At 39.8% G+C, this 17,821-nt stretch overlaps 1 protein-coding gene across 2 annotated transcripts in view; it reads left to right on the top strand.

Moving 5' to 3' along the window:
• The window catches only part of GKN2 (gastrokine 2), a 48,462-nt gene extending 32,588 nt beyond the window's left edge, over positions 1–15,874 (top strand). The window contains exons 1-7 of one of the 2 annotated variants that reach the window (XM_047853401.1): positions 3,615–3,655; positions 5,604–5,718; positions 10,743–10,793; positions 11,224–11,361; positions 13,385–13,495; positions 14,373–14,529; positions 15,655–15,874. In XM_047853401.1, the coding sequence (XP_047709357.1) occupies positions 5,668–5,718; positions 10,743–10,793; positions 11,224–11,361; positions 13,385–13,495; positions 14,373–14,529; positions 15,655–15,737 (591 nt within the window). In that variant the 5' untranslated portion in view covers positions 3,615–3,655; positions 5,604–5,667 and the 3' untranslated portion in view covers positions 15,738–15,874. Of the gene's footprint in view, positions 1–3,614; positions 3,656–5,603; positions 5,719–10,742; positions 10,794–11,223; positions 11,362–13,384; positions 13,496–14,372; positions 14,530–15,654 lie in introns of those variants that run through there. The other variant, XM_047853400.1, reaches the window with a different exon arrangement.
• Positions 15,875–17,821: the final 1,947 nt, after the last annotated feature.

Raw genomic sequence — 17,821 nt, 5'->3', positions numbered from 1 at the left:
ACACCGACAACTCATTATCACCCAAAGTCCAGACTTTACAGTTACAGTTAGTGAGTTCAAGCCCTGCATCAGGTTCGCTGCAGTCAGCACAGAGCCTGCTTTGAATCCCCTGTCCCTTTCTCTGCCCCTCCCCTGCTTGCACTCTCTCAAAAATAAACATTAAAAAAAAAGAAAATGTCCCACAGTTCTTGGATATTCTCCACCATCTTTTCTTTTAGTTCTTTTCTTCTCTTCATGTTTCATTGTTTGTTGAAAGCAGGACATAAGGTATCAGGATTTGAGGTAAATAAGCCTTTTGCATGAGGCTTTATGTTAATGTGGCTGGAGTTGGGCTCTGTTAACTGTTTGCTGTTGCTAAGATTTGCTCCTCAGGGGCTTTAAATTTCTTTAGTCCCATAGTTTTTGTCCCCACCCCCCCTCACCTTTGTGTTTCTCTAAAATCTTCTTCTTAAATAGAGTCTGTGCCTTGCAGTTTTTTAAAGCTGTAATTCACTGTTATTAAACTTGAACCCTGTTAATGAAGTAGTAAGAAGTTGCAAAAGAGAAGCATTCTATAATTTGAATCTCAGTCTTTTTTTTTTTTTAACGTTTATTCATTTTTGAGACAGAGAGAGACAGAGCATGAACGGGGGAGGGTCAGAGAGAGAGAGACACAGAATCTGAAACAGGCTCCAGGCTCTGAGCTGTCAGCATAGAGCCCGACGCGGGGCTCGAACTCACGGACCGTGAGGTCATGACCTGAGCCGAAGTCAGACGCTTAACCGACCGAGCCACCCAGGCGCCCCTGAATCTCAGTCTTTTAGTGGGCCTGAGTCTTTGGGCTGTGACCTTCACAAGTGTTTCTTAGCCTTTTTTTTTTAAGTTTACTTATTTATTTATTGAGAGAGAGAGGAGCAGAGAGAGAGAGAGAGAGGGAGAGAGAGAATCCCAGACTGGCAACACAGAGCCCGATGTGGGGCTCGAACTCAGAAACTGTGAGATCATGACCTGAGCCGAAGTCAAGAGTCAGACACTTAACTGACTGAGCCACCCAGGCACCCCAGGTTTTTCTTTTCTTATTTTCCTTAGATGAGATGAAACAAGAAAGGGAGAGGGCACTGGAGTTGGGTATTTGCCCTTTTCTATCTAGATGAGATAAGGCTCTGGAGAAATTTGTTTCACTGGAGATCAGGTCTTGCTGTAGAGAATGTTCTTGGCATATTTCAAAATGGTTACTTTTCCTCTCTCCCTGACAGAGAACCGAGGTGGTTTTCTTGTCTTTTCACCATGAGAACCTGGTATGGTTCCCGGAGTGAAAACCCACAAATGGTTTTGGTGTTCAGGAATTTGTCACTCTCACCCTGGTCCACACACAGACTTCAAAAGCTTGTGAAAATTACCACTTAGATGTTCCCATCAGTTTGGCTGTGGTGGCTTCAGCTCCAGGTACTCTTATCTCAGCTGTGATTCTTTGTGTTCACCTGTCTCTTCCGATTTTGCCATGGCAGTGTGCCCAGTGACTTCAATTCTCTGATGGCTTCAAGGAAAGTTGGTTGATCTTCATTTGGCTTATTTCTTGCAAGGAGAGGAGTGGTCACGCCTAAGCACTGTTATATGTTGGAATGAAAACCTGAAGTTGTATATTTTTTTTAAATCTGATTTTTAGTATGTGCATGCATATGTTGAGTGTGTGGTATTTTTTTATAGAATTAAAACCAGTGGTATCTTATTAAATTATCGAATTTCAGTTTCTTAATAATTAATGGTATTGAATGTTTTTTATTTATAAAAAAATATTTATTTATAATAAATAGTGACCAATAAATCGACAACATTTATTGTGAACCCACCATGTCAGCTGCTATTCCAAGTCTTCAGATGTATGACCTCCTTTAATCTTTACAGCAACCTTGTGAGGAGCCATTTTATTGCTTTTTACCTATAGATGAGGATATTGAGGTACACAGAGACCAAATAACTTGCCAAAGATCACACAGGGAGTACCTAAAAAATTGAAATTCAGGCAGAATGTCAGAAGCCTCAACTCTTAACCATCTCCTCTTACTTTGCTCCCTCAAAGCAGGTCATTGCCCATTAAAAAAAAATTACCTGTGTTCATTTTTTTCTCCTGTGGATTTGGAAAACATTTAGTAAGTTGAGAATATTACCATTTGTTTCTGTTATATGTTGAATATTTCAGTTTTCAATTTGTTTTTAAATGTTGCTTATATTTTTATACTTAATGAATAGTATTTTCTAATCAGGTTTATTGAAATAGAATTTGTAAACAGTAAAGTTTATCCTTACGACTCTATGGTTCTGTGTTCTAGCAAATGCACACAGTGATGAACCACCAGGAAAACAAGTACAGAACATGAGCCACCCCCAAAGCCTCCTTGTGCCCTTTATAGCCAGTCTTACCCCTCATCCTTAGCCCCTGTCAACCACTCATCTGTTTCCTGCCTTTTTACTCTTATCTTTCCAAATTGTCATATAAATAGGATTAAATAGTAGGGAGCCTTTTTTTTGTTATTGCTATTTTCACTCAGTATAATGCATTTAAGATTCAACTATGTCATGTATCATTGGGTTGGTCCTTTATTATTGTTTCATTATACAAACATATCACAGTTAAACTCTCCAATCACCTGTTGAAAGGCATTTGGGTTGTTTCCTAAACTCAGTGATTACAAATCAAACTATTACAAATATTCACCCAGAGGTTCCAATGTGCACGTATAGTTTTGCTTCCCTTGGGTAAACACCTAGAAGTGAGTTTTCTGGGTCTTATGATAATTACATCAACTTTATGAGCAATTGCCAAAGGGTTTTTCAAAGTGGTCATAACATCTTGAATTTTAATCGCTCCAAATCTTTGACAACACTTGGAATGTTCACTCTTGTTTGCTTGTTTGTGGTTTTTAGCCATTCAAAATAGGTGTATGGTGGTTTTAATTTGCATTTCCCTGATTACCAATGAGGTTAAGCATCTTTTTATATACCTATTTGCCATCTGTATACCTTCTTGGTAAACCACCATATAAATCTTTTGCCTATTTTATTTTTAAGTTTATTTATTTATTTTGAAAGAGAGAGAGAACCTGTGGGGGAGGGGCAGAGAGAGAAGGGGACAGGGGATCCGAAGCGGGCTCTGTGCTGACAGAAGTAAACATGATGCAGGATGGAACTCACTATGAGATCATGATCTGAGCTAAAGTCAGATGCTCAACTGACTGAGCCACCCAGGCATGTGTGAGCAGGGGAGGGGCTGAGAGAGAAGGAGGGAGAGAATCCCAAGCAGGCTCCATGCTCAGCGTGAAGCCCCACATGGGGCTCAATCTCACAACCCTGAAATTATCACGACTTGAGCCGAAATCAAGAGTCGGACACTTAACCAACTGAGCCACCTGGGTACCTTTCTTGTGGGAAAATTTTTTTTTAAGTTTATTTATTTATTTTTTTGAAAATAAACCACATAAGTGGGGGAGAGAAGGAGAGACAGAATCCCAAGCAGACTCTGTGACATCAGCGCAGAGCCCAATACAAGGCTGCATCTCAGGAGCTGTGAGATCATGACCTGAGCCAAGATCAAGAGTAACTGACTGAGCCACCCAGGCACCCTGGAAAGTTTTTAACTACAAATTCAATTTCTTTGATTGATATAGGCTCACTCAAGGTATTTATTTCTTCTTGAGTAAATTTTGATAGTTTGTGGTTTTTAAGAATTTTGTCTATTTCATTTAGATTGTTGACTTCATGTGATTGTTGATTTTGGACATAAAGTTGTTTGGAATATTCTCTTATTATTCTTTTAATGGGTATAAAATCAGCACTGATGTATTGATGCTCCCTTTTTATTGGTGGTATTAATAATTCATGCCTTTTTTCTCTTGAACAGTCTGGCTAGAGATTTATCGATTGATCACTTAAACCACTGGCGTTTTTCATTGATTTTTTTTCTGATTTTTCTATAATCAATTTCATTTATTTCTGTCCTTATCTTTATTATTTCTTGTTTTGTGCTTGCTTTAGGTTTAATTTGATATTTGTTTTCATGTCTCTTAGGGTGAATACTTTGATCATTTATTTTAGGCCTTTTTTTTCCAATATGAGTATTCAGTGCTACGATTTTCTCTGTATCCACAAATTCTGATATGTTGCATATTCACTTCCTTAACTTCAAAATATTTTCTAATTTCCTTGTGACTACCTCTTTAACCCATGATTTATTTGGAAGTGGTTTTTTAAAAAGTGTTCAGGGGCGCCTGGGTAGCTCAGTCGGTCATGATCTCACGGTCTGTGAGTTCGAGCCCCGCGTCGGGCTCTGTGCTGACAGCTCAGAGCCTGGAGCCTGTTTCAGATTCTGTGTCTCCCTCTCTCTCTGACCCTCCCCCGTTCATGCTCTGTCTCTCCCTGTCTCAAAAATAAATAAATGTTAAAAAAAAATAAACTAAAAAAAATAAAAAGTGTTCAGATAATTAGGGATTTTCCAGATATCTTAGTTCCATTTATATTTAATTTAGTAAAGCTGCTTGAATTTGCAATTATTTAATAGTTTACAAGTTTGAACATGTTTTACTTATGAAAATAGTTTAATAATATTGGGTAAATTTTATTGCAAGCTCACTCTGCGCCAGTGACTACTATAAGTATGTTGTGTATATGAGCTCATCCACGTTCCCAAGGATGCTCTGAAGAGGCAGTTTGTTCTCCTTCTGTCCTCACAAAGATTTTGAGGCACATGGTGAGAAATTAGAGAACTCAGAATTCAAATCTGGGCAGGGTGTTTTCCGAGCTTCAACTCTATATCATCTCCTATTAATGCCCCTTCCTGTAATCAGGTTCTTTGCCCATTAAAAAACATTGCATGCATTCACTATTTTCTTTTGAATTTGTAAAAGCCGTTTATAACTTGAAACTATTACTTTTTGGAGATTTTTAATAAACATTTGGCTGTTTATTTAATAATAAAAATAAGAAAGGTTATTCAATCCTAAAAAAATAAAGAAAATATTACTCTTTGTCTCTCATATGTGTTAAAAGTATTTTTCCTGAGTTTTAAGTGTGCCTTTAATTTTCTTTAATGTTTATTTACTTTTGAGAGAGAGAGAGACACAGAGCACAAGTGGGGGAAGGGCAGAGAGAGAGGGAGACACAGAATCCAAAGCAGGCTCCAGGCTCTGAGCTGTCAGCACAAAGCCTGAAGTGGGGCTTGAACTCATGAACTGTGAGATCATGAGCTGAGCCGAAGTCGATGCTTCACTGACTAAGCCACCCAGGTGTCCCAAATGTGCCTTTAATTTTTTTAAATAACTAATAATAATTTATATATTATTAGTGAGGCTTATACATTATTTTCTTGTGATATATTCCAATACTTTTAGGCTTAGGAAATCTTTCGCATTGCGAAAATCAGATCAAAGTTCACCTGTATTTTCCTCTAGTTTGTTCCTTTTTCCTTTTTGGTTTTGACTTCTTTTACTATATGTTTAATGCTTATATGTATTAAAAAATTAACTTGGAATTAATTTTTTTCTTATGGTAAGATCTGCATTAACTTGCCCAAATAACTGCACCCTCATCCCAGGGCCATTTAGAATTGAAATTCTTTTCCCCCCTAACAGCAGGTTTTCAGCCCTTTCTTAGATATGGCAAAAATGACCTGGTAATGAATTCATTGGCTGCACTATGATAAAGAATGGCCAGAGTCATAATAAAGAAAAGATTATAAAAAAGAAGGTAAGAGTTAAAGTGGATTTCAACTTACATAAAGGTAACTAACCCAGTAAATAGGTGGAAATAAATGGATTTACTATTTGGTTTGAACAACAAAATAGCAAGAAAAAGACATTAACTAAGGATGTGTTTAAGATACTTTCAGATATAAATGAAGGCATTAAATTTGTAAAAAAGAACAATAAATTATGAGAATAAAATTGGCAGAAATAGAACAGCATATTACTGTGGAAAAGAACAAATTAGGAACATTGCAACCATGCTGATATCGTGTTTTACATCAGCAACAGTGGGTGCCAGAAAGCAATGGACTAACATCTTTAAAGTGCTAGAAGGAAAATACCTGTCAACCTATAACTACAATTCTAAAGTGAGAAGAAAATAAAGACATTTTCTACTGATTCAAAAGGGCACATGAGCCCCAACGTTTATAGCAGCACTATCAACAATAGCCAAATTATGGAAACAGTTCAAATGTCCATTGACTGATGAATGGATAAAGAAGTGGTATATATATATATATATATATATACATACATACAGTGGAATATACAGTGGAATATTACTCAGCCATCAAAAAGAATGAAATCTTGCCATTTGCAATGACATGGTGAAGTTAGAATGCATTATGCTAAGTAAAATAAGTCAGTCAGAGAAAGACAAATACCATATGATTTTACTCATGTGTAGAATTTAAGAAACAAAACGGATGAACATAGGGGAAGGGAAGGAAAATAAAACAAGATTAAAAAAGAGAGAGAGGCAAACCATAGGAAACTCTTAACCATAGATAACAAACTGAGGGTTGCTGGAGGGGAGATGGGTGGGGGAATGGGCTAGATGGGTGATGGGCATTAAGGAGGGCACTTGTGATGAGCACTGGGTGTTGTATGTAAGTGATGAATCACTAGATTCTACTCCTGAAACCAACAATACACTATATGCTAACTTGAATTTAAATAAAATCTTGTTTTGGGGGGGGGGGGGCGCCTGGGTGGCTTAGTCAGTTAAGTGTCCAACTTCTGCTCAGGTCATGATCTTGTGGTTTATGATTTCAAGTGCCACATTGGGCTCCACACAGATAGTGCAGAGCCTGCTTGGAATTCTCTCTCTTTCCCTCTGTTTCTGCCCCTCCCCTGCCTGTGCTCTCTCTTTCAAAATAAACAAACTTTTTTAAAAAGGTATTTTTAAACATAAAAAGGTATTTTTAAACATAAAAAGACAAAAAAATTAGTATCTATTGGATCTCAATAGAAGAACTATAAAAGATATACTTAAGCCAAGAGGAAACAAACTTTGGGGGATATAAAAAATGAGAATTAGCACAAAAATTTGATTAATTTAATTATCTATTGATGGGAAACAAATATTTTTGTGCTATTTTTTAAAGGGGAAAGGGGCGCCTGGGTGGCTCAGTCGGTTTAGCATCTGACTTCGGCTCACATCATGATTTCGCAGTTGGTCGCAGTTGGTGAGTTCAAACCCTGCATCCGGCTCTGTGCTGACAGCTGGGAGCCTGGAGCCTGCTTCAGACTCCATGTCTCCCTCTCTCTGCCCCTCCTCCGCTCACACTCTGTCTCTCTCTCTCTCTCTTTCAAAAATAAACATTAAAAAAATAAAAATAAATTAATAAAGGTGAAAGTAAAATGCTGCACAAATATACCCATATGGGGATGGAAAAATGCTCAGTAATTAGTCAAAGGTTACTGAGTTCTTGTCTTTGTTGAGAAGATGAAAATGCAGGATACCTTTTGGATTGTAAGGAATGTGATAAATGAAGTATGCATGCTAGAATATCAAAGTTAGAACTAAATAATAAAAAAGTTGAAAACTTCCAGAAATAAAAGGGAAAAAAAGAATGTGAAGTCTTTATCAATACAAAGAAGGCAGACAAAAATAGGAAGGAATGCAAGTATGTAATACCTCTGTCTGCCTCAGGTGTGGGAGCTGGCTTGATTTGGGGAGGCTTGGGAACCAGATATGGGAGAAAACTTGCAATTGTACTACAACACTGTAATCCTTCTTGCTGCCAGTATCTCAAAAAGATTTAATAAAGCAGCACGTTTTACATGCACGCCAGCTAACCAGCCAGGGTAGGGGAACTCCAGTAAAGTCGGTAACCCCCCAAATGCCCAATGTCTGCTTTTGAAAAACGTCTTATTTTAAGCAGCTAGTTAGGAAGTGATTCCAGCTGTAGAACAGGAACATCATTTACGTTATTTCTCTGCAGACCATGGTGATTCTCAATATTTAACAGTTTTGTCATTTACAGGTACTGTTTTTGTATTTCCCCGCCTTCTGAATTAATGATTCTACCGTAACACTAGCCAAATATTTTTTATCGTGGCATTATAAAAATTACACAAATCCAACTTTATTCTATTTTTTTTTTAATTTGAGAAATTTCCAGTGCATTTCAGGATAACTAGAGATATATAACACAGTTTTTATGGAGTTTTGGGCAATGCTACATGTAAAAATTTGGCTAATCCTGGTAATTGGGCAGAGTGCTATCTGAATCTTGTTTCTCATGAATCTCTGGAAATTGGGACCAACTTCAAAAGGGAGAAGAAATAAGGTCATAGGGACCCCCCCCCCCCCCCCCCCCAGCCAGTGTTCAACTCCAGTCTTTGGGCAGAAGAATTCAAAATGCAGGACAGACCTGAAAAGACATTGAAGATTCTTAAGGGAGGACTTTAACATTAGGGCAGATAGTAGGACTGTGTCCTTGTATGTCTATAAGATGTTGGTGTAGAACAAGCATCCTGTAATATTTTTAAAGGGTGGAAATTGAAATCTTAACTGCAACATAATGCAGATAAGCAAGGAATATTTACTGAGTGACCAAGTGGTAAATTTTTACTACTGACTAATGAACTTTATTGATATCAGGTTATGTGACTGGGTCTCAATCCTGATAAAGGTGTTTGCTGGGGTGTGTCAGATATATGGACATGGCCTTTTCCAAATTAATTGTTCTGGAAAGAGATGTCCACACCTTAAAGCTAATATAAAGGGTGGAAGTTGCACCGGTAGCCTCACTTGCTTGGGCACCTTCTTCCCATCAGGCAAAATGAAAATCCTCGTGAGTATTTGTTTATGCTTCTTTATACTCTTGTGGTGGCTCTTGCAGAGAATGTTCAAATCCAATGTGCCTTCGATTTCAGAAGACTTAGATGAACACTGTGCATGCTTCTAAGCTCCTATGATTGAATTAAATAGTGTCTTTGGCAGCGATAGTGTTGAATATTAAGTCAGATATTTACTTGTCCATCGTCTATTTTCTGAGATGTTTATTTAAAAATGCAAGGAAAGAATTTGGAAATATCTAGAGAATTTTAAGTTGGAGAATTTTAAATAATTATGAGCTTGGGAAGATTGTAGGCAGTTTAGGACAGCAGCATTTACTATTTAAAAAAGAAGTGGTAATTAAAAAAAAAGATAATAGCTGTCATTTTTCTAAGTGCATACTAGGTCCTATGCTGCACACTTCACATAAATACTTTGATCTATTCACTCCACAACTCTGTGAGTTGAGTAGTATTACCCCATTCCACAGATGAGGAGACCGAGGCACAGAGGAATGTGATTTTCCCATGCCAGTAAATGTGAGGTTTAGACTTGAAATGTACCCCTCGCAGACCCCACTGGCAGGAACATTCCTGCTATGACCACCTCTCCTCCTGCCAATCCCAGCCCTGGTCTCAGTCTCCCATGGTTCCACACTGTCGTGCTCCATGAACAGAGGACTGTGTTTCGATCCAGAAGGGAACTCTTTCCCCAGTCACGTATCCCCTATTCTCATTTAGTTGTTGAGGGAAAAAGCGAAATGATAAGTTCCTCCCCATCAAGTGTTCAAGATGGTTGACTTAAAAAGTTCCCTCTCCCCAGGCGTCTCTTGATTTTTCCAAGAGGAGATCTATCACCGAAACAAAGCTGTAACCGTGGTGTATTAATCATGATGTTGAGTGGGTGGTTATTTGGGGGCAGGGGACACTTTTTGAGCTTTCTCTAATTATATCACTATGGTGGTCAGTCCTCCACCCATCTGTTCAAACCTCTGTAGACCCATTATATAGTATCCAGAGGAGCGTCAAAGGTTTCTAGAGCTGGCCTGGAGTCAGAGAAGGTATGTGGCTATGCAGGTAGGCAGGTTGGATATCTCCACACAGGTTTTCGTCAGACACTTCACCCCCAGTCATCAGAAGAGAAATGTTATTGGTGATTGTTAGGGGAGTAGAAAAGTCCTACTGATGGTTCTTAAAAATATCTGCTTCCCTGCAGATTCCCTTCATAAGCGGTTTGAAATGAAAGTGCCATACACTGTGATGTTCAGAAAAGAGAGCACAAAACTGGGATCAACATGTTGGATAACTCTTAACATAACTACAGCAAAATTTCAGAACTGCCTCAGTGTCAGTCTCAGCCGGTTAACCTAACATTTATTTGTCTGATGGCATCACTAAGAAGAATATAGAACTTTCCTTAATGTCAGCCTCAAAAATTAACCATGCCTCCAAGCACCCTATTGTCATGTTTTCCTTGGGAATCCATTGTATTTCTGTCACCCATAATCCATTTTAAATATATTTTACCCTCTCAACCCCAAGGAATTAAATAATTCTTTTTTTAACCAGAAAACACAACTTGACTCCTATAATCCAAATCTAGTGTGGATCACACCAGGGTATTCCCATAGTAAAATAAATCCTTCCTCATTATTCACCTGCTCCAAGTTGTTCTTGGTGTAAGAACATATGCTACCTAGAAGATTATAATGTTGGGAAGGGTTGGGAATTGGGTATTAAAGGTAGAATCTTATGTTTGACAAATAGCATGAACTCTATAAATGTCTGTCAAATGAGTGAATGTGTTTTCACATTTTGGAAATGTACTGTTGACCATTCATGACCACCCACTTGTGTCTCTAGTTGTGAGATACTTTGTGAGATACTTGTATTTGTCCTGCCCAGTGTCTCCTTATGTCTTTGCCCTCAGTGGAATGATGCAACTGGTCTGTTTTTCAGGTGGTATGCCTGGTGCTGGCCATCTTTGGGACACAATCTCATGGATACGAGGTAAGTTGGTTCATTATGGACTTTATATCTTGGAGATATTGGGAGAGGAAAAGGAAGATACAAGATAATCTGAAGGACAGGAGAGAGCCCTGTTTGGGATGGAATCCCAGAAATACCCAATAGTGCAATCAATAAGGTTGGTTATTTCTAACTGGAATGCCTTCAAAAATGCAACCCATTGCTGTAAAATGTGGTCAATTTCATTTCTCCTGTGATGTCATTACTTCTCCCATATATAACATAGTGAACTATGAAAAAGAGCCTCACATTCTTATTTAAGCATGGGCTTTTGGTATAGGATGCCAGGGAAGAGGTTTCAGGCTTCGATCTCCCATTCACAGCAAGTGGATGACTTTATTTTACCTGGTGGGTTGCCTTTCCAATGCATATGATTTATGGAGAAACCATTATGTCTTTGTTGTTAATCTAGGTTTATAACATCATCAGCCCAAACAATAATGGCGGCAATCTTCAGGAGACAGTGACAGTTGACAATGAAAACAATTTCGCCATCATTAACATCCATGCAGGATCATGCTCCTCTACCACGGTTTTTGACTATAAACATGTAAGCAGCAAGGGAATTTTTGCATTCCCCAAGACTGGGTTTCTCAAGGATGATGGGGTAGCCATTTCCTATGCATCTGAATTCCAAGAACTATACTGGCAATGCTTTCAGAATTTTCTGACTTCTCCTTTTCCCTTTAGATAACCAAGCGATTGATGGAAAAACAAACAAAACCATTTCTAAAAAAAAAAGTGTGACAGGAAACATACACACTTGTTTGACCTTTTCAGGTGGAAATTGGAAGCATAATGATATTGTCTCACTACAGGCTCAGAAAGTGCCTAGAAGGGTGACCAAGCCCAAAGCAAGCCCTGGCACACTCAAAAATATTCATTGAATGAATAAATGAATGACTTAGGGCTTCTAATACAGACACTTATGCAGAAAAAGAATGATTATAGAATAAACCATCACAGAATAGCAGAAATCCAGAACAACTGTACACATTTAACTATGTAAGTAGGATATGCAATAAATCATACTTCTTCGGGAAGAAGGAAAGCATGTTAACCAACAACTCCAAACTATTTTCAAGTTTCAGTTGCTGGTATTAACAACAAGTCTCAAACGTGCTCAGAAAGGTTATTCGGTCCTTTATTTATTTGTTTGTTTGTTTTCCATTTGTACTACCTGACTAGGGACCTGCAGGAGAGAGCTATGTGCTGTGGTTGTAGTCCCTGTGACTGACCATTTGAACACGCTTTCCTTCTCCTTTTCTTGTAGAAACTTCCTTACATTCCTCCCCCTCATCGGCGTTGGGAGTTCTAGGACACATTTGAAAGTATAGAATCTTTGGAAGATACAGTTTTAAAGGAAGCTGTACTGAAGTTGTGTTTAAAAACAGATTTCAAGGAAATCCCCAAAAGGTCTTTAAAAAAAAAAAAAAGAGTGGTAAAGACTTGGTTTAAGCCTTTTCAACTGTCATCAGGCTTTGCCTGTCTATTTTTGAATTTTAGGAACTGTCAGTTTGTGAGAATTGAAAAATAGGAACTAGAAGAATTTGTTTTTTTAATTACTTACAGCCTCACAGACTGTATAATTATTTGGAACTCCATAGAGAGAATTCCATTCAGGATGAAGCTTAGATGGCTTCCAGTTCCTTCTGGCTCCACGGGCCCCACCCACCACTGCTGTTTTCATCCTACCTTCCTCCAGCTCATACCTGTCTGACCAGCTTGGGTCTGAGGTGGAGAAAGGATGGAGAGAAGACAGTGAAGGAGGGGAGAATAGATGAAGCATGTGTGTGTGTGTGTTAGCGGTAAGTTATGTCAAGGACAGCAGCGCTGTCCAGTAGAAATTTCTACGATGGTGGAAATGTCCTGTATCTACATTTTCCAGTAGAGAAGCTACTGGGTGCTTGTGGTTACTGAGCACGTGAGATATGTGACAGAGGAAATACGTTTTAACTTTTCTTTAACTTGAATTTAAATTTAAATAGCACATGTGGCTAGTAATTAACATATTGGAAAGCACAGTTCTAAAGAATACTGAATTTACTCCAAATTGAGGAAAAGGCAGAACAGCATCAACAGAAAGAGACAGAGAGTTGCTTCTTCTTTTTTAAAAAAATATTTATTTATTTTTGAGAGAGAGAGAGAGCACAAGCAGGGGAGGGACGGGGGTAGGAGGGGGTCAGAGGATCCGAAGGGGGCTCTGCGCTGACAACAGGGAGCCCATTGTGGGGCTCGAACTCACAAACTGTGAGATCATGACCTGAGCTGAAGTCAGACGCACAACGGACTGAGCCACCCAGGCTTCCGGAGAGCTGATGCTTCTTAATTGTTAAACCCAAACTACAGGCCCTCGTTGCAAAGCATGACTAGTGGGGTGCACAATTTTAGAGATAGAAAGGGCAAGGGAAAAAACAAAACTACCGTGTAAAAGAAGTCATGGCTGGAATGGATTGCAGATTGAAAAGCAGTCACTGGCACTCATTGTTCAAGCTCAAGGCTCAAATGCCATCCCCACCAGTTCAGAACCCAGGGAACCAGGAAGGCCAGTAACTGTGCTCTTTCTGTCTCAGCGCTACATCGCATCCAGGGTGCTCTCCCGAAGAGCCTGCTACATCCTGGACATGAAACATAAAGCCATCCCTGCTCTGGAGCAACTAAAACGATACATCTATGAGAGGAAGGTAACTCTGCGGTACCCTTGCATATTTCCTGTTCTTGAGCAGGGGAGAACTGGTACCTGTACGGGAACAAAGAGAGTAAGGGGGAAGATCATGATATATATCTTACCATGGTTATGTACTTTCCACCTGTTAAAGTGTTTTCACATTTATTGTTTTTGGGAGCAGGAGTGCATCTCTTAGCTTGATTTCTTTTTTTTTTAAGGTTATTTATTTATTCTGAGAGAGAGAGAGAGAGAGAGCAAGGGAAAGGCAGAGAATAAAGGGGAGAGAGAGAATCACAAGCAGGCTCCATGCTGTCAGCACTGAGCCCGATGCTGGACTGGAGCTCACAAACCATGAGATCATGACCTGAGCTGAAATCAAGAGTTGGAAGTTTAATCCACTGAGCCCCCCAGGCACCCCTCTTAGCTTGACTTCTATCATACAGCCCCTGATACAAGAGCCTATAATAAATTCCAGTGTTTTTGTAGAAAGGACTGAACAGCAGGACTCTCAGAAATAGTGATTGGCAGAAAAATGAGTGAAGTTATAATATCCAACAACATGAAGGTGCAAAGAAACAACACAGGGTAGTGAGAATAAGCAAACCCTACACAAGGCTAGGAACCTGGTGTTTAATTCTCCCTCTCTAATGTCTCATCTGTGCTACCTTTGCCGTGGGATTTACCCTCTCTAGGTTTTATTGTCGCCGGCAGTAAAATAACATTGGTAATAATGAGGTCCCTCTGCAGACTAAGTGCTCAGAAAGTGATGGTGTCTTGAGATTCCCGACCGCCTTCTGCTTAATTAAACGAAAAAGAAAAAGTCAGTTTAGCATAAGGCACACATGATGATGTCAGCTTACTTTATCCTATCCCCTCCTACCATACTACTGTAGGCTCTGAAAAACATGTACTCGGACAAATACATCTGGGTCAAGTACAGCCCACTGCAGTCTCTGATCACTCACGTAGACTGGTTCCTGTTCGGCTCCCCCATCAAGCAGCTCTGCAGTCATGTCCCCCTGTATAAGGGAGAAGTGGTGGAGAAGACACGTGAGTACCCATAAATTAATCCTTCATCACGTATTTTCTGAAAGCTCCAATGTGCGGGGCGCTCTGCTAGGTGTTGTGTGAAATGCAAATCAACGTGGAACATGACCCAATTCGGTTTACTTTGGGAATTTCATACCCCTGCCATGTGTGGAAATTGTGCTAAATGTTAGGGAGTTGCAGAAACGAATACAACTCTGCCCCTAAGGAACACATAGTCTGGTGGAGAAGTTGATGGGTTAACATAGAGGATGAAATTTAAAAATGTCCTGGGTGCCAAGGAAAAACTATTGTATTCTCTAATATGAGGCATGGTGACCAGAGTCAATAAAACAGTACTGTATACTTGGAAGTTGCTGAGAGTAGATCTTAAGCATTCTTACCACACACACATACAAACAAGTTACTTATGTTAACTCTGTGAGGATGTGTTATCTTGATCTTGGTGATCATTCTACAATATGCATGTATATCAAATCATCACCTTGTACACTTTAAATGCATGCAAATACATTTGTCAATTATTCTTCAAAAAAGTTTTAAAAAAACATTTAGGAATCTAGGATAGTCTTAGAAACTAGTCTTAGAAAGCGCAAGCAGAGTGCACTGACCAACAGGTAGAAAGCCCTGATTCATCCAGGTAACCAGTCATTACTAGCATTTTATACAAAGTTTCCAAACACAGGAGAGTGGCCAGAGGGAAAGAGAGGCCAGGCCACAGATGGAGAACGCGAAAAGGTAAACTCCCCAGAACAGTAGAAGGTAGAGAAAAAAGACAATAATTAGCATTTATTACATTTTTACTCTCCAGGAAAAAAAGTTTAAGACATTTTTCTTTTGGTAGGGTCATTAGTACTTATAAGTAAAAGCACACAGGCAGGTCACCAATGCAGAATGTCACAGCATCAATCAAAGAGAGCCAGACAGCACTTCTAGGAATTGTCAGTCTTCTTTAAGTTAAGCTATTACTATCCTTTGCAATACAAGGATAGCTAAAAACTTGGGGATCATGAAAATACATGTACAGCCCCAACCCCGGTCAAAACATTAACAAAAAGGCATTGGTTTGCTGCACTCTAATAATATATTTCTTACTGCTCTTTCTTTAAAAACGTCTCCCTTTTTCAGATGACATCCGTGCGGAAGCGTGCGCAAAGACCGGATTCCTGGGTATCCTTGGAATCTCCATCTGCGCGGGCACTGACGCTTAGGCACCGAGCCCACTGGTGTCATCTTTTCAAAGACACAGCCCCTTGGTTTCCACTCAGCAGCCAAATTAAGCTCTTTCCCAACACCCCAACTAATGTTGAGACTCAGTAGTAAAACATAAATCCTATATTTCCAGATATATGGGTGTTTGCTTTTTTTTGTAAACAGCAACGGGAAGCCAAACAATATTGATGTCAACCTACAGAAGGAAAGAATTTGCCAGAACTTCAAGTGAAGCACAAAAGGTGCGAAAGCTCCCAGATAATAACGCTGAGTCATTGCAGGCTGGTCTGCTGGGTGCAAGTGTACGTCTTGTCTCTGCCCACCAGACCAGCCACCCATCTGTCCACCAAAATGAAGGGAGTTAAGAGTACACTTATACTGATGAGTACTGAGGAATGTATAGAATTGTTGAATCAATACATTGTACACGTGAAGCTGGTATAACACTGTATGTTAATTGTACTTGAATAAAAAAATAAGAAAACAAAATATTCATTAAAAATAACAAAAAACAACCACTTGCACAGGCCGCAGGAGGCAGCGGCCTCCACCCTGGGAGGGGGGTGGGTTTGCCGTACTGTTAACAAACGGCTTGACCACTCAGGTGAAGGAAACCATCCCCTATGACAAGGCACCCAGCTTGGAGGGCCATTCACATGCCTTTCAGAAAATGCCTTTTAGCTCATCAAAACGCTAGACTCAACCTTAATAAATACTATTATAATATATTTGGTCTTAGAGTGAGGGGAGAGGTCTTGGGGAACACCCATCACCCAGTGAAAGATGAACCTTACTGAAAATCTTAACAGGAGTGAGAAACTGGGAATGCCAAGTCAAGATATGGAAGGAAAGCAATTCCCAATCTTCCAAATAAATTGTGTCATGTGGGCACCTTCCCAGATCACATGGCTGGTTCTCCTGTGGACTGGCCACCTGGGCGCAGGTTCAGAACACAGAGGAATTACTTGAACGAGAATTCCTGTTGTCGACTGCTCCTATTCCTAACGCTGTGCATCTGCTTCATAGTAACCTTTAATAAATATATGTCAAGCACTTACCCGTGTGGTGCTCAGCACTGGGATAGGTATGCGGGCCAAACTACCATTGTCAAGGCAATTATTTTCTTGTTGGGGAAGTGAGACATTTACATGAAAGCATTTGCTAGCAACAGTAAAGAGTGTATAATAACATGCCAAATGAGTGGCACAGTGTACTAGCTGGGAGCTTGGTGTTAGCAAGTGATGGAACCCAAGTCAAATTAACTAAGGCAAGGAGGGTGGAATTTATTGTCTTATCTTGCTGTAGACAGACAGGGATATTCTGGTCTTGGGTGGCTAGACCTAGGTGCCTGAAGGTGGCCAGACTCTTCTCCCACTCTGGACTCTCCTCCTCTCTGCATGTCAACCTTCGTGTCTTACATTAACTTTCTCCAGGACGATAGAAACACCACCTCCGGGAGCCCCAACATCCCTACTTTCTTAGTGTCATCATCAGAAAGGAAGGAGTTTTTCTTCATTCTAAGTTCAATTAGTTTTAATTTTAAAAATCTTTGGAAAGGAGCCTGACTAAACCACCTGGGGCACATTCTTACTCCTGTGGCCAGGACTGGTGGGAGGTGGAGGATGGTGGGCAGAGGGAGTGTTATGATTGGCAACCTACTCTGGAATTTACTGCTTAGAAGTATGTTATCCTCATTCATTTTTACAACATCAGTCCCATTTTTACAAAGTTAGTCCCATTGTTAAAGCAGAACTTTTAAGTTCTGCTTTCTCCTGACTCTGCTTTCATTAGGTCAGTCAACCCTGCTCAGTGCTGGTATCATGCTGCATACCTGTTAGGGGCAGCAGGTGGAGTGGGCCAGCACATGCCTAAAAGGAATGTGTCCAAACAGAAGTTACAAGGAAGGTGGGGCTTCATTAAACCTTCTTCAAAAGGAGTGCCTTCTAGGGGCACCTGGGTGGCTCAGTTAAGCATCCAACTCTTGACTTCAGCTCAGATCATGATCTCATGGTTCATGAGTTCCAGCCCCGCATCGGGCTCTGTGCTGACAGTGTGGAGCCTTCTTGAGATTCTCTCTCTTCCT

The sequence above is a fragment of the Prionailurus viverrinus genome, chromosome A3 (assembly GCF_022837055.1).
Source record: "Prionailurus viverrinus isolate Anna chromosome A3, UM_Priviv_1.0, whole genome shotgun sequence".
Classification (NCBI taxonomy): Eukaryota; Metazoa; Chordata; class Mammalia; order Carnivora; family Felidae; genus Prionailurus; species Prionailurus viverrinus.
This window is presented reverse-complemented; position numbering and strand designations above follow the sequence as displayed.